Source organism: Parastagonospora nodorum, assembly GCF_000146915.1.
Source record: "Parastagonospora nodorum SN15 chromosome Unknown scaffold_1, whole genome shotgun sequence".
Classification (NCBI taxonomy): Eukaryota; Fungi; Ascomycota; class Dothideomycetes; order Pleosporales; family Phaeosphaeriaceae; genus Parastagonospora; species Parastagonospora nodorum.
The window spans coordinates 2,065,481-2,089,714 of NW_001884549.1; the positions used below are offsets into that span (position 1 = coordinate 2,065,481).

At 54.0% G+C, this 24,234-nt stretch overlaps 14 protein-coding genes across 14 annotated transcripts; 6 read left to right on the forward strand and 8 right to left on the reverse strand.

Annotated features, from left to right (window-relative positions):
* Positions 1-256: 256 nt before the first annotated feature.
* Positions 257-1,933, forward strand: SNOG_00931 (hypothetical protein; the record flags this gene model as incomplete). Its single annotated transcript, XM_001791545.1, has 2 exons — positions 257-281; positions 504-1,933. The coding sequence occupies 2 exons, from the start codon at positions 257-259 to the stop codon at positions 1,931-1,933; spliced, it is 1,455 nt and encodes a 484-aa protein (XP_001791597.1).
* Positions 1,934-2,030: 97 nt separating this feature from the next.
* SNOG_00932 (hypothetical protein) lies at positions 2,031-3,930 on the reverse strand (the record flags this gene model as incomplete). The annotated part of the gene is made up of 2 exons (XM_001791546.1): positions 2,031-3,660; positions 3,719-3,930. 2 exons carry the CDS (start codon positions 3,928-3,930, stop codon positions 2,073-2,075), a joined length of 1,800 nt encoding a protein of 599 aa, XP_001791598.1. The 3' UTR covers positions 2,031-2,072.
* Positions 3,931-4,241: 311 nt separating this feature from the next.
* Positions 4,242-4,924, reverse strand: SNOG_00933 (hypothetical protein). Its single transcript, XM_001791547.1, has one exon. It carries the CDS (start codon positions 4,837-4,839, stop codon positions 4,279-4,281), a length of 561 nt encoding a protein of 186 aa, XP_001791599.1. The 5' UTR covers positions 4,840-4,924; the 3' UTR covers positions 4,242-4,278.
* A 344-nt stretch (positions 4,925-5,268) lies between these two features.
* SNOG_00934 (hypothetical protein) lies at positions 5,269-5,531 on the forward strand (the record flags this gene model as incomplete). Its single annotated transcript, XM_001791548.1, has 2 exons — positions 5,269-5,290; positions 5,317-5,531. The coding sequence occupies 2 exons, from the start codon at positions 5,269-5,271 to the stop codon at positions 5,529-5,531; spliced, it is 237 nt and encodes a 78-aa protein (XP_001791600.1).
* Positions 5,532-5,674: 143 nt separating this feature from the next.
* SNOG_00935 (hypothetical protein) lies at positions 5,675-6,898 on the forward strand (the record flags this gene model as incomplete). Its single annotated transcript, XM_001791549.1, has 1 exon — positions 5,675-6,898. The coding sequence occupies one exon, from the start codon at positions 5,675-5,677 to the stop codon at positions 6,896-6,898; it is 1,224 nt and encodes a 407-aa protein (XP_001791601.1).
* A 93-nt stretch (positions 6,899-6,991) lies between these two features.
* Positions 6,992-7,932, reverse strand: SNOG_00936 (hypothetical protein; the record flags this gene model as incomplete). Its single annotated transcript, XM_001791550.1, is given in 3 exon segments — positions 6,992-7,191; positions 7,209-7,284; positions 7,336-7,932. 3 exon segments carry the CDS (start codon positions 7,930-7,932, stop codon positions 6,992-6,994), a joined length of 873 nt encoding a protein of 290 aa, XP_001791602.1.
* A 202-nt stretch (positions 7,933-8,134) lies between these two features.
* SNOG_00937 (hypothetical protein) lies at positions 8,135-10,086 on the reverse strand (the record flags this gene model as incomplete). Its single annotated transcript, XM_001791551.1, has 3 exons — positions 8,135-8,378; positions 8,436-9,975; positions 10,043-10,086. The coding sequence occupies 3 exons, from the start codon at positions 10,084-10,086 to the stop codon at positions 8,367-8,369; spliced, it is 1,596 nt and encodes a 531-aa protein (XP_001791603.1). The 3' UTR covers positions 8,135-8,366.
* Positions 10,087-10,560: 474 nt separating this feature from the next.
* On the reverse strand, positions 10,561-12,207 carry SNOG_00938 (hypothetical protein; the record flags this gene model as incomplete). The annotated part of the gene is made up of 3 exons (XM_001791552.1): positions 10,561-10,667; positions 10,714-11,010; positions 11,064-12,207. The coding sequence occupies 3 exons, from the start codon at positions 12,205-12,207 to the stop codon at positions 10,561-10,563; spliced, it is 1,548 nt and encodes a 515-aa protein (XP_001791604.1).
* Positions 12,208-12,907: 700 nt separating this feature from the next.
* Positions 12,908-14,848, reverse strand: SNOG_00939 (hypothetical protein; the record flags this gene model as incomplete). The annotated part of the gene is made up of 5 exons (XM_001791553.1): positions 12,908-13,796; positions 13,864-14,014; positions 14,062-14,189; positions 14,238-14,621; positions 14,769-14,848. The coding sequence occupies 5 exons, from the start codon at positions 14,846-14,848 to the stop codon at positions 13,133-13,135; spliced, it is 1,407 nt and encodes a 468-aa protein (XP_001791605.1). The 3' UTR covers positions 12,908-13,132.
* A 765-nt stretch (positions 14,849-15,613) lies between these two features.
* SNOG_00940 (hypothetical protein) lies at positions 15,614-17,366 on the forward strand (the record flags this gene model as incomplete). Its single annotated transcript, XM_001791554.1, has 2 exons — positions 15,614-16,051; positions 16,425-17,366. 2 exons carry the CDS (start codon positions 15,614-15,616, stop codon positions 17,364-17,366), a joined length of 1,380 nt encoding a protein of 459 aa, XP_001791606.1.
* Positions 17,367-17,879: 513 nt separating this feature from the next.
* On the reverse strand, positions 17,880-18,988 carry SNOG_00941 (hypothetical protein; the record flags this gene model as incomplete). Its single annotated transcript, XM_001791555.1, has 3 exons — positions 17,880-18,257; positions 18,333-18,776; positions 18,833-18,988. The coding sequence occupies 3 exons, from the start codon at positions 18,986-18,988 to the stop codon at positions 17,880-17,882; spliced, it is 978 nt and encodes a 325-aa protein (XP_001791607.1).
* Positions 18,989-19,184: 196 nt separating this feature from the next.
* On the forward strand, positions 19,185-20,135 carry SNOG_00942 (hypothetical protein; the record flags this gene model as incomplete). Its single annotated transcript, XM_001791556.1, has 4 exons — positions 19,185-19,304; positions 19,436-19,465; positions 19,597-19,875; positions 20,001-20,135. 4 exons carry the CDS (start codon positions 19,185-19,187, stop codon positions 20,133-20,135), a joined length of 564 nt encoding a protein of 187 aa, XP_001791608.1.
* A 725-nt stretch (positions 20,136-20,860) lies between these two features.
* Positions 20,861-22,190, reverse strand: SNOG_00943 (hypothetical protein; the record flags this gene model as incomplete). The annotated part of the gene is made up of 2 exons (XM_001791557.1): positions 20,861-21,300; positions 21,350-22,190. 2 exons carry the CDS (start codon positions 22,188-22,190, stop codon positions 20,861-20,863), a joined length of 1,281 nt encoding a protein of 426 aa, XP_001791609.1.
* Positions 22,191-23,250: 1,060 nt separating this feature from the next.
* Positions 23,251-23,574, forward strand: SNOG_20010 (hypothetical protein; the record flags this gene model as incomplete). The annotated part of the gene is made up of 1 exon (XM_001791558.1): positions 23,251-23,574. One exon carries the CDS (start codon positions 23,251-23,253, stop codon positions 23,572-23,574), a length of 324 nt encoding a protein of 107 aa, XP_001791610.1.
* Positions 23,575-24,234: the final 660 nt, after the last annotated feature.

Consider the following 24,234-nt stretch of genomic DNA (forward strand, 5'->3'; position numbering starts at 1 on the left):
AGATTTTCCTAGTCTGTGTCAAAAGCTCATGCGAGGTTGTAATGCAGGCTCTTGCACACCCACAGTTTAATTGCGACACTTTCGGTGAAATCATTCCAGTTCTCTCAATCTCGGCCAGGATTACACCGAGAGTGCAATGTTAAACGTCCGGGGGCTGTCCCTAGTCATGCCCACCCCGCAAACTCGGGAACAACCTTGCGAAGACATGGAAATGAGGCTAAAGATAGCTCTAGCGAGGTTCGAAGTGGTATATACGATGCAGGGTCCCGTGTGCATCCAAGGTAAGTGAACTTGATCGATGATGCTGTTCGCAATGTCTTCCACGTCTACATTTCTCTTCACTGTGCTCTCATTACTCTGCGCTACGCTTGCATCACCACGACCTACTAGCGAAAATGTCTCTAATCCCATTGTGAAGCTTGACTATATCTCACTGCAGGGCGCATCGTCGACAAGATACAACCTCACATACTACCGTCGTATTCCGTTTGCCGCGTCAACAGCAGGCAAGAACCGATTCCGCGCACCGCAACCACCGACCCCAATCAAGAATGGCACATACGATACTGACCGGGCCTTTGATATGTGCCCACAGCGCACAGTGAATGGTTCTGAAGATTGTTTGTACCTTGGTGTATACTCGCGGCCATGGAGGAAGGAACAGGCCCTAAGACCCGTACTCCTGACTTTCTACGGTGGAGGCTTCATTCGAGGTTCAGCATCGTTTGATATCCCGCCTTCTGGGTTCCCGGTCCTCAATGTCAGCTCTTTAAACGACTATGTGGTTGTGTACTCCAACTATCGCACAAACGTGTTTGGCTTTCTCCCAGGCTCAAAGATCGCATCGCATTCAGATGTCGACTTGAATCCTGGACTGCTGGACCAACAAGCTGCGCTCAAGTGGATACAAAATTACATCGAGCAATTCGGTGGCGACCCAAGGAACGTGACAATATGGGGCCAATCTGCAGGAGGTGGAAGCGTAGTCGCGCAAACCATTGCAACCGGAAACAAAGGGCTAAAGCTCTTCACCAAAGCAATGAGCAGCTCTCCCTTCTGGCCAAAAACACCGCGATACGACGCCCCCGAGTCCGAAGTCATTTACCAGCAGACCCTCCGTGACGTCGGCTGCGCCAACTGCACAGACGAAATCGCCTGTCTGAAATCCGCCGATCTGCAGCTCTTGCGAGACAGTGCACTCCGCCAAAGCACAAGTCTGCAATACACCACCAGCGCATTCACATTCGGCCCCGTCATCGATGACAAGTTCCTCACTCAGCCCTTGTCCTCGGTCATCACCAACGGCGCCCTAAACGCCGAGCTAGTCTTGACATCCTACAATCTGCACGAAGGCGAGAACTTCATCCCTCCCGGCTTTACAAAAGCCAACACAAGCGCAACCGACGGCTTCAACTCCTCCGAAGCGAGTTTCGACTCCTGGATCAGAGGGTATTTACCAGGCTTCACACCCTCTGACATCGACGCAGTCAAAGCGCTGTATCCGGCTTCAGGCACAGCAGAGGAAATCGCATACAACACGACCTACACACGCGCCGGCCTCTTGTACCGCGACCTCGGCCTCGCATGTCCGGCGTACTGGCTCTCCAGCGCCGCGAAAAAAGGCTGGGTGATTGAATACACCATCAGCCCGGCCAAACACGCTTCAGACGTGCAGTACTGGAATACGATTGGTGAGATACAGAAGACGCATGCGGTGACGTATCAAGGCTATGCGGGCGCAATGGCGAGCTTTGTGCAGACGGGCGATCCGAATGTGCATAAAGTTACTAATGCGAGTATCGTGGGTGTGCCGGAGGTTCGGAGCGGGGAGCAGTTCTTGGTGACGAGTGGGGGGTTGAAGAATGGTTCGATTGGGATGCTGGAGCAGAGGTGTGCGTTCTGGTTGAGTGTTGCGGGGAGAGTGCCGGTGTAGGAAGATTTGTGGTGGAGGAGCTGCTAGGGAATGCATGATTGAGATGAGGTAGAATATGCAACTTTGCGTATGTGTCAATTTCAAACTCAGGAGGGTGCAAATTTAGACTCTATTCTACATGAAAAGATCTAGTGAACATCTATTTCGGCGGTACAATCGGAAGCGTAACATAATTCTCAAACTTCCCACCAAAGTGCAAATGATTCAGACCACCAAAGACCTCTTCACTCCTGTCTTCTGGGTGGTTATGTTGGAAGATACCACTGCCCTGTGTATCTCCACTGCTGACTTCAAACACAATCTTTCCTCCCTTCTCCACCACGACATTCGTCGGCCAGACCTCCACATCGACGGAGTACACATCACCTGGTATGACAGGCTGCACATCAGTGCTGAAGTAATCGCGCCAAGGCAGGTACTCGCGATGCTTGGGGTGGTTGGGGTTCGTCTTGCGGAAGCTGACCCGTAGCCAGCCTTTCGCGAGAGGGATAGGGTCGCCTGCTGTGCCGGTGTAGTAGACTTCCTTGCCTTCGGGGGAGATGTAGCGAAGGGTAAGGAAGAGATCGATGTCCGAAGGCGTAGCTCCAGCGGCATGAGGAGATAGCGAAACATTCAAATGCGCGACGATGTGACCAGTGATCTCTGTCTCCTCCTCAAACGGCGCTGTTGTGAATTGCAGCAGTTTTGGATTGTCCAGGGTGCCGAGTGCTTCGTAGGATAGCTTTTGAGGCCGGTTGATGATGGGTTGAATTTGAGTGAGCGACTGGGACGGGGTGAGGAAGAACTTTGTGTACCGCGTGCGGGCAATGGGCCATTCGTTCTCAGTTCTCCTCTCGTAAACTTTCTCTTTCTCAGCATCATTGAAACCAACGTCGCCCTTGCGCAGGACTATATCGACTGGCGGAAGTTTGCCCTTGACAGACCAGCCAACGCGATCATCGCCCTTGAGGAACGCATCAAGGAAGCTCTTTTGTATTTCGACCTCCTCGGTGTAGTAGAATGGCAGATCATGTCTTCCTGTGATCATTCTGAGGTACTTGAATTCTGAGCCAGCATGGGCGTATCCTTCAATGTTGCCACGAAGATGAAGCAAAATGCCGCCCCAGTTGCCGACGGACAGAAGCGGTACCTCGATGTCGCTCATGTCATACTCCTTGCTAGCGTAGTATGTCTGGTCTCGAAACTTGTTCTTCGCAGTGTCAATGGTCTGATCTTGTCGATTCTTAGCCCGTACTTCGTCTGAGAGATTGCCGTCAACAGTATCCGGTCCCCAGTTCCTCTCCGCTCGCCCAGGACGACCGTACTGGTTTGTGATGACCTGTCGGTTCCACCAAAAGTCGATGAACTTGTTGCTCAAGATTCCACCGTGACGACACCGGTCGCGGTAGTAGTCGCTCATGCCCTCCCAAGGGACGATTGCCGCCAGACCTTTGGGCTTGCGAGCTGCGACACGCCATTGCGAGCCAGCATAATAACTGATGCCGAGTAGGCCGACTTTGCCTGATGACCAAGGTTGTTCTGCTGACCATTCCACCACATCGAAGAATGCTTCGCTTGTTCCGCGAGACATTGTATCGAGAAAACCGGGTGACTGTCCGAGACCTCGCTCGTCTGCGCGCACAATGACATAGTCCTGTTTCGTCCAGAAGCCGGGGTCGGGTGTTTCCCATACCGAATGATCGGAATGGTGCTCAGGATTTACTTCAGCGTATGATTTGCCGTGAAAGCTAAAGTCATGTGTTAGCTGTGTTCAGTAATTGCTCCACGAACTAGACGTTGACGCACTCCTTGTAGTGAATGTCCTTGCCATAGGGACCATAAGTCACCAAGACCGGCAACTTTGAGCCCTCTTTGGTCGATTTCGGTCGATATACATTGCAGCGAATAATACTACCCGACGTAGTCTTCAACGGTACCGCAACGTCGGTCTCGACAATGTAGGGAAACGACGACTCGTCGATTTTGTACGCATCTTTGACTTCTAGTTGGTCAGACATGATACCGATGATGCAGGACTTGAAAACGTATGGAATCCTACCTTTACGAGAAATCTGAGTATATATTGATGATTGCAACGCGTAGTGGGTACCGGTAGTGTTGACGCGCCGACGCCAGTGCTTCGTGAGGGGCAGAGTCGGAATGTGGGGGATTGCGCGATGGCTTCGAACAATACACCACACGGGTTGACTATTCTGGCGAGTGTCTGTAGAGGCACTTGTTTTGAACATTTCATCACATTGTACACGGGAATATAGCTCAGAATCAAATTAGATGTAATGGGTAGCATACAACACGAACGCATAGGAGCTTCAGAGGAGCAGTTCATCATGAATTCTAGTATACTTCTACGACGACTTGGGAACACCCTTCATAGTACCATAATCCTCCTTCAAAACCTCGCCCTCAACCTCTACCGGCTTGCATTCCTGCAGCACATACATCATCCTCGCCCACTCAGTATCACTCTTGTTTCTCCACGCATGCATCGTCCCTCTCTGAATCGCGACATCTCCCCTCTTCAAATCCCTCGTCTCTCCTGAGTCCAGCACAAGCTCAATGTCTCCCTCGATGACTACGCCGTAGTCAAGCGAGACTGTGCGGTGCATGGGCGATAGATGGCCAGGTGCTACGTCTACGAAGCGCAGTACTGTACCTCCGGTCGCGACGAGGCCTGGGGGGCTTGAGAGGTAGGGTTTGTATGCATTGATGTCTGCGTCGTTGTTTAGGTCAACGGGGAATGTCTTGGTAACGTATCCTAGACCGAATGCCGCGCCTGGGATGGCGTCGAATTTGTTGTCCTCGGAGATCGCGTCTGAGAAGATAGCCTTTTTGGTTTTCGGGTCGTGGGTGGTGATGAAGCGTTTAAGCTTGGGGAGCGTGTTTTCTGAGTGTTGTTCTGAAGCCATGGTGATGATCTTGGGGCTTGTAGCAGAAATGCAAGTAGTCTGCAAGGTAGAGAGAAGTACTTTGGTGCGACGGACAGAATTGAACAGAATTCTTCTAGGTAGAAGAATACCAAGCTGATCACATCGTTGTTCCGCTGTTTACAAATCTAGGGATGTGGGGGAATGTTGCAGCTTCTTCTGGCAGTTCACACTACGGCAGTGGGCAGTTCGCAACGGCGCAATTTTCCTTTGGGAACCGCCTTTGCGGGGCGGCCATTGCTTGATGTACAATCGCATGTACAAAAGTTTCGCGTTGCTGTTTTCTTTCTGAGCCAACATAGTCAACTAAAACCTTACGGGAGCAAGGCAAGATACAGATGCTGGTACTCTCTGGTTGTCCTTCCATTCTCAAGCTCTCTTCGCAAACAGTTGACTCCAAGGTTGCACAAAATGGGCAACTTTCAACGCGTCAGTACTCATGGCTTGAAGATTTCACAGTCAATCAAGTCGAGACGGTTGAGAAATGTCACCGGGTCAGCGCGGAGCCACCCCGCATGATGCAGCATCAAGACCCTGGCTTAGCAGCTTCGGCGCGTCAAGGACCCTGGAAAGATTACCCGGCGCGATACGAAACCGCCCTCAAGTACCGAAAATCCACCGTGGGGAGCGCCGATGTGGGGGAGTGTTTTCCGAAGATGGAGCAGCCATCGTGAACTGGACGGGACAGACTGTGTGCCAGACCAAGAGGACTATTGAAGTTAGCCAGAACATAGAAGTGCTGTCAAAGTATCACTGAGGCATTTGGGTTCATTACAGTGCAATCTTGCAAATCAATCCAAACACCCGAATCGCTACAATGCCAGAAAGTTACACCTCCCACTTCGGGATCAACAACATCCCCTACGGCATCGCCAGCTCCTCTTCACGCCCAAAACCTCAAGCCGTCACCCGCATCGCCGACACAGTAATCTTCTTGTCGGAGTTAGCGTCCACGCCCGCCTTCCAATCCATCTCCAAAGACCTCGTGTCAACATTCCTCCAACCCACACTCAACACCTTCGCCGCCCTCCCCAAGCCGCTACAATCGCAAGTCCGCTCCGCTATCCAAAATGCCTACACCTCCTCCCAACACACGGATTTCTCCGAGGACATTAGCAACGTAACGCTGCACATGCCCGTCCAAATCGGCGACTTCACAGACTACTCCGCGTCAGTCAACCACGTCCTCAACGCCAGCGAAGCCATAACAGGCACGCGCTCCCAACCCCCAGCCTACCACAAATACCCCGTCGGCTACGCAGGCCGCTGTTCCTCCATCACCCTCGCGCCAACAAGCGTCGTGCGGCCACTAGGCCAATTCGTCGAATCCTACGCCGCGCCAGAGAAAAACATCATCTTCGGCGCCTCGCGCGGGCTCGACTACGAGCTGGAAGTCGGCGCCGTGATCGGCACGCCCGTGGCCGCCGGCACGTATCTGCGCGCCGCCGACGCCGACGCGCATATCTTCGGGCTGGTGCTGGTCAACGACTGGTCCGCGCGGGATATCCAGGCGCTGGAGATGAATCCGCTGGGCCCGTTCAACGGGAAGAATTTCCGCACGAGTATCTCGCCGTGGATCGTGACGCTCGAGGCGCTCGAGCCGTTCAAGGTGGTGGCGCCGGAGCGCATGGCGCGCGTGGCGGACTTCATGGACGATGCGCAGGCGCCGAATTATAGGATTGAGTTGGAGGGTAGGATTGTGCGGGGTGGGAGGGGAACGACGACGTGTAGGGTGGGGTTTGAGACGATGTATTGGACGTTTAGACATATGCTGGCGCATCATACGGTTGGAGGGTGTGATTTGAGGACGGGCGATTTGATTGCGAGTGGGACGGTGAGTGGGGAGAAGGAGCATGAGCATGGGTGTCTGATGGAGCTCACCTTCAATGGCAAGAGGCCGAGTAAGCTGAGTGATGGGAGTGAGCTGCGGTATCTCGAGGATGGTGATGAGGTGATATACACCGGCATTGTGGGAGATGCGAGCGATGGGATTGGGTTTGGAGACTGCGGAGGTGTAATCAAGCCTGCACCGAAAGTTTAGATAGAGGAGAGGGACGAATCTGAAAATAAAGCATAAGGATTACTTCCTAAGATGGCGACCATTCAAAGAATAGCACACTACAAAAGCACAGTATTATCCCCTGCGCCTGGTGCTTGGGCTCTTCCCTGCAGCATTCGCGTACGAAGGAGCAGATCCGCTGGCTACGGCACGAGCGGTCTCCTTACGGTCTCCCGCAATCGGCTTCTCGAGCTTGTTCGACTTTGTGTTCTTGGATGTCGGGGCATTCCAGTAGTATACGACCTGCAGGAACAGGATGAGGTTGAGCACGAAGCCTGCGACAAAGCCGTACAGAACCGTTGCGGGTCGTCGACTTCTTGGAGCGTGGTAAAGATACGTGTGAGGGAACCGAGGAGGTAGTTGACCACCTGTACGAATGTATTAGCACATGTGTAACCTTGACGACGCGACAGACTTACAGCGAAAGCGCTCAACTGGCCAGTCCCACCCTCTTGCCAAATTGTCAGAATCTGCGGCACCTTGCTAGCCACACCCAGCACACCAGCTGTTGCTTGCAAAAGGCTGAGCCTCTCGGCACCAACCCACTGCTCGTTGAACAGTGCACTTCCAGCCGCGATCAAGCCACCAACCCAGCCGGCAATACCCAAACCGTTTCCGCTATACTTCAAGACCAGACTCGCGATCGCGATGTTCTGAATCAAGATAAGCGCCGTCTCGCCATACGTGCTGAATGGAAATCCATTGCGCACATTGTACGACAGCGAGATGAGGTATGCGCTGGATTCGAGGAGGTACGACGTGAAAGAGAGACCCTCTGCGGACTGAGAGTTGATGAGTTTGAGCAGCTGGGGCACTTTGACAACGGACGATGCGCCGATGATACCGATTCCGAGGCCCTTGGAGATGGCGAGCTTAAGGCACTCGGTGTGGGAGGGGTCGATGTCGAGGAGCAGCGTCTTGTAGCAGGCTGGCGTGATGAGCGACTTGCCGAGGTCCTCGATGGGCTTCGGGAGGTTGTGCGTGATGGGCTGCAAGACGGAGCGGAGGGCGTCCATGGTAGCGATGATGCAGACGTTTGCCGACGACGGTTTGCGAACGTGTTGTTTGCGGGAACTTTTGGCTGCACACGCTGACGTAAAGCTGCGCTAGCGTCCACGTGCCGAGACCCTGGTGGTAGAGCTGGTTCGTCCGGACGAATCGCGCAGAGCTGCGAAATGCATAGGGGAATCTTTTGAGAAGCGGGTTCACATGTTTTCAAACGTCTATACGTATCTGCATTACTCCTAACATTACTATAACCACACGCGTACCGATAAAAGATTTCGTAGAACAAAAGAAGTCAAAAATATAATACAAATCTATCCGTCAACGAAAGGTTCGGAAGAGTAAAAATGTAGGGAAATATGAAAAGTGACGGATGGTCAATTAATGCGGGAATTTAGCAACGACTGGGATAGCGCTCGAGGCACTCCGAGGTCTGATGACATGTTTAGAAAACACCCTACACATGTTAGTAATAGGTTACTCTTATCTTTGGAAATGGATTGATAGAACTCACCGGAATGAAGAGGTAAGGCACCTGCTTCTCGTAACGCGTCCAAGCCTCGCCATAGTTCTCGCGGCATCGCTCGATATCGCGCAGAGCACGGTGAATAATCATACCACCAAAGAAGACCGAGTAGAACCATGGGAACGGAGAGTTGAAGCCCGTAATGAGACCCCAAGAGACAGCAAAGAAGAAATCGCATGTGTAGTGGATCTTCCTCGCCTTGCCGTACCATCCATCTGCCAAGATCTTGCGTCCATCCGATGTCTCAATGATCTTTGGGTTCGCAATCCTTCCATACTTGAAGTAAGGGAAGGTAGTGCGCTCCTCAACTTCGCCACGCTCTTCTTGACGAAACTGGTTCTTCTGGCTGTTGGTGGTATCCCAAATGTAGTAGAAGCCGAGATAAGCCGCAGTTAGAAGTCCGATGAACCATGATGGCCAGGTGTACTCAGACGGGTGGTGTTGTGCGACGTAAAGAGTGCAGTGGCAGTAGGAAAGGGGTACACCAGCCATGTTCCAGAAGATCAACATGAAGCCTAGTTTTTCGTAGTACATGTCCCAGCTCGTGATGATCAAGTGCTCACCCTTTGCGCATGCACCGGCATACAGGTAGTGGGCGAAGAGGAGGAAGACAGCCTCCATCGAAGGCGCACCGTACTTCTCGTACTGGTTCAAGCAAGTACCCAGAGAGAGGAAGAACAAGATGAACCACGGAATGCGGACCTCGAGGAACATCTTGAAGTCGAGAATACCAAAGAGTCTCGGGTTCAGTTCAGCGCCCAAGAAAAAGTCGACAATCGGTGATCCAGTCATACGCACTCCCTTACCCCTAACCAGGGCAGAAACGTATGCAATCGTCGAGCACAGGAATCCCGAGATGATGGCTACGCTCATGATGTGGCCAAACTCCTCAACAAGGGTGTACAGGTTGAAGAGACCGGTGAAGTGGAGGACCAGACTGATGACAATGCTGGTGTAGAACGACCACATGGCAGAGCAGTAGTAGTCGAGCTGCTTGCCACCAAGATGAGGAAGGCCCTTGCCCTTGCGGTACACTCCCGGCATCAGCAAGTAGAAAGCCATCTGCGCCAGTCCAAAGAACCAGTAGATCTGCCAGGCCTTGTTGTTGGGGTATGCGTGCGTCTTGACCAGGTACCACAAGTGCCCGAAGAAATGTCCCCAACTCTCCCCTTCGGTTCGCGAGGGGAATTTTCCGTCGTAGAAGGTGGCTCCGATCCACATGTAGTACATGAGCGCGGGGAAGCAGACCATCATGGCGCTCATGCCGAGCGCGCCTCCGAACTCCTGCTTGCCCTTCTCGTCCGTTGGGGAGAAGTTCTTCTCGGCCTCAATCTTCCAGGCGTAAGCCTCCTGTTCGGCTTTGCTGCGGTGTCCATTCGAGTAGCCGTTCGTCTGTCCATTCGAACCGGCCTTCACGATACTCTCCGGCTCGGGCGTCGACTCATATCCATCGCCACTGGGGTTGATCGACTTGCGCTGCGACTTTCTCCGTCCGGGTGTCTCGACGAAGCCAGGACGTTCAGGCTTGCTGCAGGATTGTCAGTCGCTTGCTCACAATATCGCGTACAGATGATTCTAGAACGCGGTTTACTTACACTGGTGTCTTCCCGTTCTGCGACCGCGTCACTCGCATCGACATGACTGCAGAAATGTGGCGGCGTGATCTTTCAGGGGTAGCTGCAGGCGTGGAGGAGCCGCAACAACAAGATGGGGGATGACGGATCGGCAATGGGTAGGAGTACGCGAGAAAGAAGATCCTAGGCTTGAATCACATCCGCGGTAGTTTGCGACTGCTACGGACCACCAATGGCACAAAATGGGAATGCAGAGGCGCGCTGTTTGTTGACGTCTTGTACAATTTTTAGCGGAGTTGCTAGGGCCGGCAGCCAATCGGATTCCGAGAACGAGGGAAATTGTATGGCAAGACCTCTGACATCACGTTGCGCTTCAACTTACGTCTTGATAAATATTTGTCACACGCAGTCTTTCGTCTGAGCAGCGCACAGGATATGCCTCTATATGCATTACAAGATGACTGCAATAGGCTATACCTCTAAACCGACTACTCACCGTACACCATACACCACCTTCATTCCAGGCCCCATGTACTCACTCAGGCATGATAGTTACAGTTCCTTGCATGCGCCGAATTCCCCCGTGTCCTCACCTCGTTGTAATCACACAGGCAGACCCAGCAAAACTCGTAGCTACATCTGGAGCCTGCGTACATGTTAGTAACCATGCGCCATCATCGTTTCATACTTACAAGTCATATGGTCACACCCATCATTCTTCTCGATGTTGTAGATGCAGTTTGGACCAGGGCACTTCTTTGACATCCTGCCGATGGCTTTGAGACTGGCAGCTTCCTGTGCCTTCTGATCGCGCTCTTTGCGACCTGAAGAGCGATACTCGTAATCTTCGCATGTTTCGCCCTCATGCCATGTATTCTTGTGGACAATGCACATCTTGTGGCCACATGCAGCACACGTGAAGATGTTGCCTTCGACGCCACTCATGTGGATCTGGCCAGAGCCGCAGTTTCGACACCATTCGAAGTTGGCTGTTGACAGACGTTAGCTTGTTATGTTGTTCGATATTGTTGCACGAACTTACGGTCCTCGCCTATAGCATTACGCGCCATCATATCGTCGAATCGCTGAAACACCTCCGGTGTTATTGTTTGCTGTATCTCGTAGTATTCCAGTTTCGTCTTGCACTTATTCTCCGGACATCTGGCTTCCTTCCACCCACTGTCTTCAAGTTGCCTTGCGATCCACGTCGAGTAGCAGACAGCGCATGTCTGTGGGATGTGTTCACATTTAGCAAGTGAAGGAAACTCATTGATGAGAATGCTATCTCCACAGACGATACAGTCACGCCTCCTGACCACTACATGCTGAAGGCGCTCCTGGTCATGGAGTTGCTGAGCCAGTAATGCATCGCTTATGGATGGGTCAGTTGCTTGAACATCTCGACTGTAGGTCAAGTCGCCGTCATCTTCGTCAATATCCATGGGATCACCCGCTTCAGCCGCGCTCAGAGCGTGGTTTCGATCAACGGAGCCGGTCATTCCCTCATCATCATCATCGGAATCCAGCTTAATTGGATTGTTCTCGGTGCCTTTTTGATGAGAAGATGCTCGATGTGTCTTATGTCCGTGGTTCACTTTGCGTGCTGTAGGCCCAGATATAGAAGACTGACCCCCCGCTGCGCCCAAGTTTGATAAAGCCGCACGACATCCTTCATCTTTATGAAGCTGCAATCGCACTGGAAACCGTCGATCTAAGCGTTCCCCTAGCAGAACAGCCTCTCTGCTGTTCATGAAACTGCCTCCGCTACGAATTTGCGACGGTGATGCGTGAGGCACTTCCTCTGCAGAACGGGCAATGCGTACGGCCAGATCAGAGTCCGATACATCCTCCGAGCTGGATGGCGTCAACTGACCTTCTAGGTTACTGCTAGCGGCGCTCGGACTTCGAATCCGTCGTCTCGGTCTAAGAGAAACAGGGTCTGTCTGCTGTCGAGTAGGTTTGATAGCCTGGTCGCTGACCCGGGTATGACGTTGGAAAGGATTCGGACGCGACCTCTTGGCAGGCAAAGAGGCCTCTTCATCCTCGCAGAGATTTATGATGATAGGGCGGGTGGCTTTTGAGCCCACCTTTGCAGCCACCTGGGGTCGCTCGGTTGGGCGGCCGCGTAATCGGGACTGGTCTGAGGTTTCCGGTAAATCTCTTGGAATAGGTTCGATGAGAACCATCTTGCTCCAATCTTGTTGAGGTGGTCGAGACGCCTGACGATTTTGCGATGGTTGAAATGGAATCGACGTCGTGTTTTGAAGGTTCTCAGGTGAGAGTGTTGACGCAGAGGGTGCACACGGTCGTGGCTGCAACTTCCCGTGCCGCAACCTCAACTTCTCAAATCTATCCACGAGCAAGTTCTTATTTGCGCTATTTGCTAGCGTCGTCATCGATCAGCCCTATGGATCTGAAGATAACACGAAGTTATTCAAACGCGGGCATAACGATGGTCGGAGACTAAAGTGTTATCGAAGGTTGAATGAGCCTGAGAGCTGATCAAGCTAGTCTCAAATCAAAGTCTTGAGAAAGGCATGGGTGTTAGAGATAAGATACTGGGGGTGCAGCCTTAGCTCAGGAGAAACAGCAGTCACCTACATGACCTAGAGTGAAATACCCCAAAAGGGAACAGAACAACTGGCCGGGGCTCACGTCCGTTCACGACTGACCAAATAAGCCGTATTACCCCACTAGGGAAAAGGCTGAAGATGGGTCGGTATATCTTGTCTGCGCTCTCTTGATACCAATGCATGGTGTGTGTTCACGAAGATGCCATGCAGCTATGGGCTCACACTTCGGCAATGAAGCATCGCAACCTGTAGACTATTCTGAAATCCAGTAGCGAATCGTCGATATCTACGAAATAGGGGGATCGATAGGTTAAATGAACAGTTAAAAGAAATTCCACATTGGTAGTATGCTGTATGCTATGACCCAACTTTTCGCCATTTACAAAAACTCCTCGCTCTTCTAGGAGCAGTAATGATACAAAGTACATGTTCGTCAATTCGATCAAGTTAGCACCTGGACCACCGTATAGCTAGCATTCCACCTCATCACGTCGATTGCGAGCATTGGCGTGATCTTCATGGTCAAACAAAATGCAATCTATATCTGCTGAGGTGCTGTGCCTGCGCCGTGTGGCGGAGGCACAGGTGCGAGATCTCTTCTTTCACTTAGATCTCCAGTTATCGATGCTGTTGTGATGGCCTGTCCTGGCATTCCGGCATTCGATGGAGGCGGCGGGGTAGGCTGAGGTGAGATGCCTGTGGGGCGGTGGTAGCCTGTATCGGTGAAGTGACCTGCTTGCATCTCGTATCCATCGCCATCTTCGGATGAAGAGTAGTCATACGTGTCCATTCTCCGTTGACCGGCAAAGGGATTCGATGCCGGCATCTGATTTTGGTAATTGGAGACCTTTGTCGATATAGTTGAGCCCATGGTGTCGGTTCGGTAATTACTGGACGCCAGCGTGTCACTCCGTTCAACGGCGTAAGGATTTTGTCGCCTTCGTTGCGAGTCATGTATTTGTTGGCGGAACACATTGCCTCCGTGTTCACTCTCGCCGGCCACCGCTGTGTTGGAGGCGAAGCCAGAAGCCTCGCCACGCTCCATGTCCGTCGGACGACCCATTGGCCTCAGCGGCTGCACGTCCTCGTCAACCATGATAGTAGGGTTTGGTTCCGGCGGAGGAGCAGGTCCACGACCCCACGCACGGATGGGGTAAGCGCGGCCCTTGCGCCATGTCTCGGTGACTGCAGGAAAGTATTGCCTGTACGCTGCCCAAGATACGAGTATACCAAGCATCGCACCAGAAATAACATCGAAGGGGTGGTGACGCGCGTCCATGATACGAGTTCCCGGTGATGAGCGCGGCGCCGAGGGTCGGCACTAACACGATAAAGGTGCGCCAGACCTCGCCCTTTGCGTCCATGACATGGAGTTTCGCAGCGAGGTACAGGGAAAGGTAGAAGAGGCCCGCGAAGGAGACTGGAGCGTGTCAGTGGAGACCATTCGAGTACCTGGTGCTGACATACCACTGCTGTGACCCGAGGGGAAGCTTTTGAATCCGTCTTGGAGAATGTAGTTGTTGGTCTGGGTACATATGTCTATGGTTTGCAGGGCGTATAGAGTAGTGTTGATCTTGGTCTGATCAATCATACAGCTACAATAGGTCAGTGCATGTCCAAGTGCGCCGAGAAAGAAGACGTACCGGGAGATTAGATCCGGGCGCGGCTTTCCAATGGCATTCTTGAGCGCGCCTGTGATGGTGAAAGCAGCGCCGACGCTCAAGCCGAGACCCAGGATGCCGCAGTTGAGCTCCCACAAGCGGTCCTTGAACCTGTATCTGCCACTCAGTCGTTTGAGACCAGCTCTGCCCGAAGGCATCTCAGTTTGATGTGAGAAGAGGCCATCGAGCACCAGCGTATAGATGGCGATGATGGCGGCGGGCGCGAGAATGACGTATACGCAGAGCCAGATGACGGGGACGCGCTCCTTGACGGCGAAGGGATAGTGGAGGGTGTAGTTTTCGAGCGAGAAGTGTTGGTGGAAGGGCGGGATCTTGTCGACAAGAGTGAAGACGCCAATAAGCAGACTTGGGGCTCGTTAGACAGGGCAATCTGGGGCAGGTGGTCGTGTGCCGACCGCACCACGGGCACGCTTACATTATTATGAGGTAGTCGCCAATGTATCTGCAGCAGTCAGTATCGCGTGATGGCGGCGGACATTCGGCACTACGCACGAGAAGATGACCCTCTTGGGCAGGCGCTTCTTGGAGAAGGGCAGGCGCTCAGGGAGCTGCTTGGACGTCCATTGATCCATGGCGCACTACCACATCCAGCCTGTCCGGGTGCTTCCGATCAACGTCACGCGGGTCGCGATGCTGCTGGCGGCAGGTGCAGCAGGCGGTGAGGGGAGCGCGTGGTGTCAACGGCGGGTGGAGAGCGAGCAGGACGGAGGTCCGCAATTATCAAACAGGCAACACGAGACTCTCCTGGAGCGAAGAACAGAGGGCGAAATGGGAGGCACGGCGAAGCGTCTATAACAAGAGAAAAGAGCGTCAGCGGTCGGTGGTTCAGCGGCGCCCAGAGGCCAGGCAGTGAGGATTGTCTCCAGGTCAGGGCTGCATGGCTGGTACTGTTTCCAGCGTGGCTGAGGAGAAGAGCTGGCGCTAGTCGTGGTCGTGCATCCGCTTGGCCTCTCCGCCTCTTCTTGGTATGCGTATGCGCGCGCGGCACAGTGCCAGCTGCAAGGGCCTCGTCACCCAGAGCGCGCTGCGTCCGGCCCTTTCACCGCGTGGGACTGCCGTGTCGCGCGTGGGCTCGCAGCGGCTCCGGCGCCCGCGTGCGTCAACACCACCAGCGAATATTTGTGCAGCTTCCGGACCGCGGAATTCAATTTCACACCTGGGCAGCCTCTAGGGGCCCGTTGTGGCGAGAACGATCCGCACGGACTAGCGCTGTGAGGAGGGCGATCTTCTTTTGTCAACACCACAGGGTCCTCCGACTCGTCTATCTATTTACGACCCGTACAACCCGCCATTGGTCAGCACTACGACCCCATTGCTCCTCGCACCACCACTTCACCATGGACTGGCTGTCAAAGTTGGGCGGCAGCGCCTCGGCTGCTCCCGCCAAAGCCCCCGCTCTGTCACTCTCGTCAATCTCCCAGTCGCTTCCCAGCATCCCACGCTCAAAGCTCCCGGACCTGCATCACCCCTATGTCGCCATTGGGGGGGCTTCTCTCGGCAGTCTGTTGGTGCTGGGCACCCTCATGAGTGTTCTCAAGTCTGCCCCCACCACCATCATCCCATCGCCCGTGCAGACAAAGCTGCCGCAATTGTCCGAGGAAGATGTCCAAGAGCTCCCTTACCCGCCGAATGCCCTACCAGGAGCAAGAGATGTCAATTCGCCGTATGGCAGCGTCAGAGTGTACGAATGGGGTCCAGAGGACGGTGACAAGGTCCTACTCATCCACGGAATCTCCACGCCGGGCATCGCCATGGCAGATCTGGCACACAAGCTGGTCCGGAGAGGATGTCGTGTCATGATGTTCGGTCGGTATCCCCTCTCCTACCTTGCATCGTAACCTTACGTCAAGTTTCATATTTGGTACAGCTTCCAATGCTGTTTGCTTCGCATGATTTGGATAGTTTGGTCTACATCACGTGGCAAGGGTCTGCCCTGGGTTGCGGTCCCTCCTCGGAACATCTCTTCAACCTGACGTGACTTTCGATTGAACCAGGAGTGCACGACGCGTGTTGGTGTTTTCGAATTCATTTGAATTTTTGCTGACATCTCCAGATCTATTCGGACGTGGCTACTCTGATGCTCCCTCGCCCCTGTATCACAAGTATGACTCTAGCCTCTACTTCTCCCAAATCCTGCTCTGCTTACAGTCCTCGCCTATCGCTTGGTCCGGCCACCGATCTTTCACCATTATTGGCTACTCCCTAGGTGGTGCCATTGCAGCTGATTTTGCTTCTTACTTTCCCTACAATGTCCGTGGACTCGTTCTTGTGGCCCCCGGAGGACTCATCCGGAAGAGGAACATCACCTTCAAGAGCAAGCTTCTCTACCAAAGCAGCTGGTTGCCAGAGTGGATGGTGCACAGAATGGTTGCCAACAGACTCTGGACTGGAAAGCACAGCCTGAAAGCCCCAGAACCAGAACCTGAGCCCGAAGCCATTGAAGTCGCAGAAACGACGACTACCAAGACGGTGGATGCCGACACCAGGTCCGTACGCTCTGGAAAATCGAGCAAATCTGGCAAGTCCAAGTCGTCTTTCTTCAGCGATATGGGCCGGAAACGCAAGTCCAAGAGGCGCGAGAGTTCCCCTGGAAGCAGAGTCAGCACCATATCAGAGACCCTGGCCGGTGTTGAGGAAGACGAACATGACGAGGAAACCGTCTTCTTGTCCTCTAACAAGGCACTTCTGAAGCACAACCCGAACAGTACCGTCTCGGCTGTGGTAGATTGGCAGGTCCTGCACCACAAGGGCTTCGTCCCCGCCTTCGTCTCGTCCATCCGCCATGCACCAGTTCACGAGCAGCAGCACCGATGGACCATCATCAAGGAGAACATCGAGTCAGGTAAGGGTCCACTGAAGGAGGTCTGGCTTGTGCTCGGCGAGACCGATCCCATCATCATCAAGGAGGAGCTCGTGGAAGACGCAACAGCTGCCCTTGGCGAAGACCACCTTCGCGTCCGGGTCGTAGAAGGCGTAGGCCACGAGATTGCCGTCGAGAGAGCAGATGAGATTGTGCAGGTTGTGGGCAGTGTGTTGGGGTGGCACAAGAAGCCGCACTCGTCCAAGTCGAAGAAACACTCCATGTTCTAGATCCATGTTACTGGATCTTTTTTCCACGGCGGCACGAAAATCTCAACACTATATAACAGTCATGTAGAAAAATGAATGAAATGATTGAATGTTACAGGCTGGTCCTGTGGTGATGACATCTTTTGTTGATACATGCATTTGTTAATTTTTCCTTCAGGGCAGCTTGGCTACGTGCTTGGGTCCGTGTCTGTTTTCGTCTGCACTGCATTTACTAGCGCGGAAGAAGAGACGGGAGATATCCTGAACCACTATGTATAGACAAGCAAGGGAAGATGTCAGAGATGAAAGTCTTGCTCAATTTCCATTTTCCACGTCTATGATATCATGCCATATTCTTCCTTCGTGATGTGATGCATCCCATAATATGGTGAGAATAAAACGCCGTGGTATACAAAATGGCCAACGCAGTCAAATAAACAAAACACAATCGTACAGAGTGCTTTGGCGGCAGACACTCCTCCGTCTCGCAACTAATTAGCGATTACCCATATACCGCCCAGACATCACGTCGACTTAAACACGGCTGCCCCTGAACGGCTCATACGCCGTCCCGCTCTGTCCCTGCCCCGCGCCGACAAATCCAGAATGCTGCGCCGGCGCACCGTGCTGTGCGGGGAATGCAGGGCTCGCAACGCGCTCGTACGTGTACGGCGTCTTCTCCACGCTGACCTTCTTGTGCGCGCTCTTGCCGCTGCAGCAGCACGTGCTGAAGAGCCAGAAGAGGCCGGAAGCGAGGCTGAAGGCGACGGCGAGCCAGACGACGGACAGCATTTGGCGGCCTAGCGAGGCTTTGATGTTGTAGGGCTTGAGCACGGATTCAAACACGCCAGCGAGCACGGCGTAGATGGACGTGGCGGTGACGGCAGCGGCGAAGACGAAGATTGTTTGCGCCTTTTGCAAATATTAGCATCGAACCCAATACTCAAAGAGAGAAACTGGCAAGGGAGGAGGGGAATGAAAACTTACAGTCGACACAATCGTTGTAACCATGCTTCCCCACCTGCTGAAGATGGCGAAGAACCCGATGATGAATTCCGCCACGCTGAGTACCAACGCAATGATAAAACTCCACACCATCCACCCCGCAACCTTCTTGTACGTGTTCAAGCCCTTTTGCAGGTCCTCGCCGACCGCTTTCTGCAGGCTCGTGTCCTCGAGCTTCCACACGCTGAACGGGTCGAACCAGAAGCTCGTCGAGCTCTTGGAGCAGAAGTCAATCGTCTCTTCACCCGTGCTTGCATCTTTGGTGCCGGAGCAGTACGACCACAGGCCGACTTGGTAGAAGGCCTTGAGTTCGCCGGACTTGGCACCGCCTTGCAGCGCGTTGAGCAGGTTGTTGTCGATGTTGACCGAGTCGGCGATGTTGTCGAGGAGCGAGTCGGAGTCGGCTTGGAAGGCGGATGTGTCTGCCTGGCGTCGTTGTTAGTACAAGGATGCGGGGGGAGGGGGCGTTGGATTGGACGTACCTTGAAGAAGTACAAATCGCGCCCGAGCGATGTCGCGGGCGCTTTGTTGCTGCCCGCAGACATCTGGCCCAGCATGACGATCACGATGCATATGAGCGACGCGAGCGTCAATGCCATGGGCGTGATGATGCACGCGAAGCGCCCGATTTTACCCATCTTTGCGGTCGTGTCGAGTCGAAGTAGCGACAGTGAGTATGTGTTAGGTGCAAACGAGCAAACGTGGAGAAAAAACGAGAGATTGGTGATATGCCCCAGCCCTACACGCTGGGCCCGCCAGCCTTTTGTATCAAACCCAACTGCCACAAACCAAGACCCTGGGAGCTGAAGTCACCGACCCACAATAAATCCCGCCATGCTTCGCCCCCTTCGTGCTTGGCCCACCTGCGGCTGCGCAACACACAACGCGCTCACAAGCCTCACTGGTCACGCTTTGCTGTCTTGGGCATACCGAAGTCTGAGCGCCAGCAACTGGGTGTGTTTCGAAGGTTTTACCCCAACGTCATGTTGGTTGGCGACCTATCTTCATCACCATCTTGTAATCTTGCTTTGTCAGACTACTGCTATTCTCTGCAAACTGCTATCCAACGTGGGAAATATGTACAGAACCAGGACCACAGCCAAATCAAGGCCAAGGTACCGCCACTGCTGAATCCTGATGATGCTGAAACCACACACCAGCCTCAGCTCGGCACAAAGTACTCCCGCGCACCACCTTGCCTTGCCTTGCTCATACAATTCACACACACACACGTACCCCTTCCAAGGCTCAAAGTCACACTTTTTCGCTAGATGCGAAGTACCTCCGTGACTCCACGTTTGCTCACATCACACGTCCACAACCCAAGAACCGCGCACACAATCTGTGGCTGAAGCGCCCTCCTCCACCTCAACGCCCGGCCCCATTCTCGCTTGGCCCCGCCAGCCCCAGCCCCAAAGATGCGCGGTCAGCGCGCCCCGTGTCAGGCTATAAATACCCCCTTTTTGCTAATCCGCATTGGGTAAAAGGCTGGAAGACGAACGGCCCGTTCAGGGCCATTGAGAAGGTTTGCCAGTGGCCTGCAGACAAGTCACAGTCATCTGTGTTTGGCTGTTTTGTTCATGTTCGCTTGGGATTCGGACCGTCAACACACACAGAAATTTCCTCGGGCAGATGGGCGATGAAGTGTAGATCAGGCGCCTTGGGGTTACGAGTGTCAACGCGCGTCGTGGAAACACCGTTGGGCAGAGATCGTCGCAGAGTGGTGCAGGGCTGACCTTGCTCGACCTCACAAAGTCACAACAGAGAAAGTCACATGTTGAATAGAACGAACGGATCATGGAGTTGAACAAATGTCGCCATTTTGCTGGCTTTGGTATTTGCTGTCTTCTTCTCATCTATACACGCGGCATGCCTTGCGTCAGCTCTGAGCCGCGCGTTCACCCACACCCCTCTTCTGCCGCCGCAACCTTCTTCGCGGATCCCCGCCATGTACAACGCATCCGCATCTTTCTATATTCGGGTCTCTTACAGAGCGTGAACCGCCATCGCATCGTAAGGTAAAAAATTCGACCCAGAATGCTCGTGATGAATAGAAAACATGACGAACGTGAACAAATGAAAAATGATATCCAATATCGTAATCCAAATAAAATGCGAAAATGGTATAAACCGTGCTGCAGCCTCTGCGCACCCGAAATAGAAGTGAAGTGGCCTCGTGAAAGAGTCCCATCTTTGAGATCGCCAGAACATGCCGTAAACAATAGGAAAGCCTCAGGTGAGGATGGTCCAGACATTAGGGTGTTGACGCTAATAATCTGTTGATGCGCCAGGAACGCCGTTGCAAATGTGGGAGATACGCTGCAGTCGAAGTATGGTTACAGGTGGGAAGATCGCAAGTTGGAGAATGATACGGCGGGACTTGGGTGCAAGTCGGTGCGGTGAAGCTTCTGTGTGCGATGCATCATGAAGACTGCCCGGCTTGATTATTGGGTTTCAAGTCATGTCGGTATCGATGGAGAAGGATAAGGTCAAGGTCGCACAATGTGACCTCACCGTTGGTTTCGAGGGTCCTGGTGGTTTGGTCGGCCACGGCCGCCTTCGCCTCGTGCTTGGATCCATTGGGAGTTTCCACTGAGTCGGCCCTCTAGTGCCTTGTCGGCATCGGCATCCTGGCGACGTGGGGCAACATGGCCGTTGATAATGTCTTCGGCGCGGAGCCTGCTGATATCATTGGCGATGGAGGAGATGACATAGCTGCGGAGCTCTTTGCCCTCTCGCATGTCCTCGCCCTGGAGGCGGAACTTGTCTTGCTTGGACATGTTTTGTCGCCGAATGTAGCGAATCTCGTCCAAGATGTGGAGCAGAACAGCTTCTGATGCGCGTTCGCGCACAGCAGCGTGCTTGGAGGGGTCACGAACATATCTGCGGGTGACATCCATGGCGCCATCGGCGGAGAATGCAATGCAGTATGAGAGCTTCTTGCCCCAGCCTAGCGAGATGTCAGATACGTCATGTGTGTCATTTGTGTCAAAACATACCTTCGGTGTACAGCTTGGGCTTGTCCCAAGCCTCCTCGCAGACGTCTACGTGCACCCATCGCTTGCGATGCATCGAGTAGACTTCGGTCCAGACGTGGTCCTCGGCGTTCCATACCCAGCGGACTCTTGAGCCGACGGCGCGGCAGAGCATGCTGAAGCAGTTGGCCCACTCGCCGCATCGTCCTTTGCGGGTCTGCAGAAGCACGAATGCGTCGTTGTAGCGAGGGAATCGCTCAAAGTTCTTGCAGCCTTCGTAGGAGCACTGGTAGGCCTCGACCTGGGTGGCGCCGCGTGCCTGTTCGTCGGGAAGTGGTGCGGTGATGCCCATGGCTACGGTGGGCGAGGAACAGCGCGAGCAGGGTGGGTTGTTGACCCATTGGAAGAAGGAGCGCTTGAACCAGCGCAGAAGTGCGCGGACTACGCAGTCTTGGTAGCCCCAGGCGGCCTTCTTACCTGCGCCGAGGCTCTCTGCTTCGGCCTGCAGGATTTGGCTCTCCTCTTCGGCTTCGTTGTAGATCTGCTCGAGAGGCACGACGCGGAGGGCTTCGTCGAGCAGTCCAGGGTTCTCCCATCGCGTGGGAAGGGCGGATAGCGAATGCAGCATGTTGCGGAAGCGCAATGAGCGTGCGTCGCGAGGTGCTTCAGGCATCAGGGGAATGTTTCGGATGGACGAGTACGTGGGCGGGGCGCTGGACGACGGCGGCTGCGGGGTGCCAAAGTCGCGCGGTGCTGGAGATGCGGATCGAGACTGTGACCGTGATGTGATTTCGTTGAGGCGCTTCGTGCTGAGGACGCTGCGAAAGCGCTCTGTCAGCTCGGTGGCCATCCTGTCCGTGTCCATCGGGGCGGAAGGCGCCCGCGCGGCGCCGTGCGAATGATCCATAGGTGCGAGTGCGAGCTGTCGTCGCGATGGCCGTGGATCGCGGGTGGTGGTGTTGGGGTCGAGGTGGAGGTGTCGGAGCGTGGGCGTAGCGGGTGGTGGGTGTATTAACTGCGGTCGGGGATGGGCTGCACAGCCGCCGATGATGAGCGAGGCGGAGCAACAGACCCTGGCGGCGATATTCTGGGAGCGGACGTCGACGACGGGCGGCAATTGCTGTTCGAGTGCGTCTGTCGAGCGCGCGCAACGGGCCCACGGTGAGCGTTGGTGATAATTCAGCGTGCAGAGCAGAAGGAGGAGCGACGGGGTAATACTAGATGGTTGCAAAATGGAAGCCGCGTGTACTGCTGGGAGGGTGGCTCAATGCGGTAAGCGCCAATGGGCCATTACGCGGCAGCTTCGATTCGCGCTGCGAGTGGAAACAGACCCCGACGCCCGCAACAAAACCTTCGCTGTGACCATCGCACATCCAAGGCGCGCCACTGCAACCTCGCGGCTGACCGTCGTGCCGCCCTGCTGTGCTGTGCGGTGCTGTTCTGCCTGTGTACACCTCGCAGTATCTTGCGCGTGCTGCCAGATCCCTTCACTGCGCACTGGCCATGCCCCGAGTCCTCGTCTACCGGAATTCAAACTAACGGATTGCGCAAGCTGTGTCGACGCAATCACTGTCACCACTGGAACCCCTTGGCAAACGCGTCTGCAGATGAATCTGTCCCGCTCTGTCGAAGCTGCTGCCAGTTCATTTCCCATGTCTTCACGTTAAGCCCCTTGTGGCTACTGCGGCGGCACTCTTGCCCACAGACGCCATGGATCGTCAAGCCACGCGTTCTATAGCACGTCTTTGCCTAGTCCAGCCCACTAAAACACCACGACCGCCGAAGAGGCAACAGCGCGAAGGAACTGAAGACGTCCAGTCCACGCCATCTTTAATGCCCTACTTCCCTCTCCACGCAAGCAGCCTTGCCTCTCTGTTCGCAATATACTCTGCACTCGGGATACACCCTGCGCAACGTAGCTTACCATGTGGCCATGGCAGATCTTGAAAGTCACTCCCGCTTACTCCAGATCGTCTGCCGCGTCATTGGCCTGCTCCCGTTACGTGACGAATCAACGTGTCACTCTGCTGCCCATCACCAGCAGCGACTTCCTCGACCCACTCCTTACTGTACTCCACCCTCACCAACAGCTCATCGTTCGCCACCCCTTGTCTTGTGACTCCAGTCCAGACCCAGTGCCAAGCAATGTCTCAGCGAAAGCTTGCGACAGAAACACCGAGGACGCGCTGCGTCCTCGGACAAGGCACGCTGACGACTCTCGGCTCCAGACCCACGTCGTGTGCAAATAGTGGTACCTGACCCATCCTTGGAGCTCGTTCCACTACAACTTTTCTCATTGTCTCCACTGCGCATTTGACCATGGCTTTTGTCTGCCGTTTGCCGTCTTGCAAAAACGCATGGATTGCGTGCAAAAGACCCTGATCGACAGACTCCGCTGATCGCTCAGCGTTATCACGTAAATTAAGGCGCGGCTAGCTGCTTGCGACGTTGAGTGTCGTTTGCCCCTGTGCAAAGTTGGGGACGTTGTGGCACCTGGCTCCGCATCGAATTATGGATCAGAGCCACTTGCAGCCACTTGTTCTGGTGTTATCTCTGGACTTTTGGAGACATGATAGACTGTCTGCATCATTGCTATGTGATGGTCATGCAATACTTATCATGGACTTTTCAAAAAGTGGTCATCCCCGCTTTTCTTCCATGCGGCACTGCTCACCCTCTGATCTTCTTCCTACAGCGAGAATCTGCAAACACGGCACTCTACTGCTTTTTGTTACTGACGACGGGAAGGCGATTCGGATGCTTGAAATTATATACGGGGCCTTGGCCTCGGAACTGAAGCGATACTGCGTATGGCTTCGGGTCAATAGATGCCCCTGTTTACTTTTCCTCATAGTTGACAACCTGCAGTATGCCATTCGACCAAAATGAACGCCTAAATGCTGCACGCT

Excerpts from the sequence above, each read along its gene's own strand:
- SNOG_00933 (XM_001791547.1), bottom strand. The coding sequence starts at position 4,839 with ATGGCTTCAGAACAACACTCAGAAAACACGCTCCCCAAGCTTAAACGC.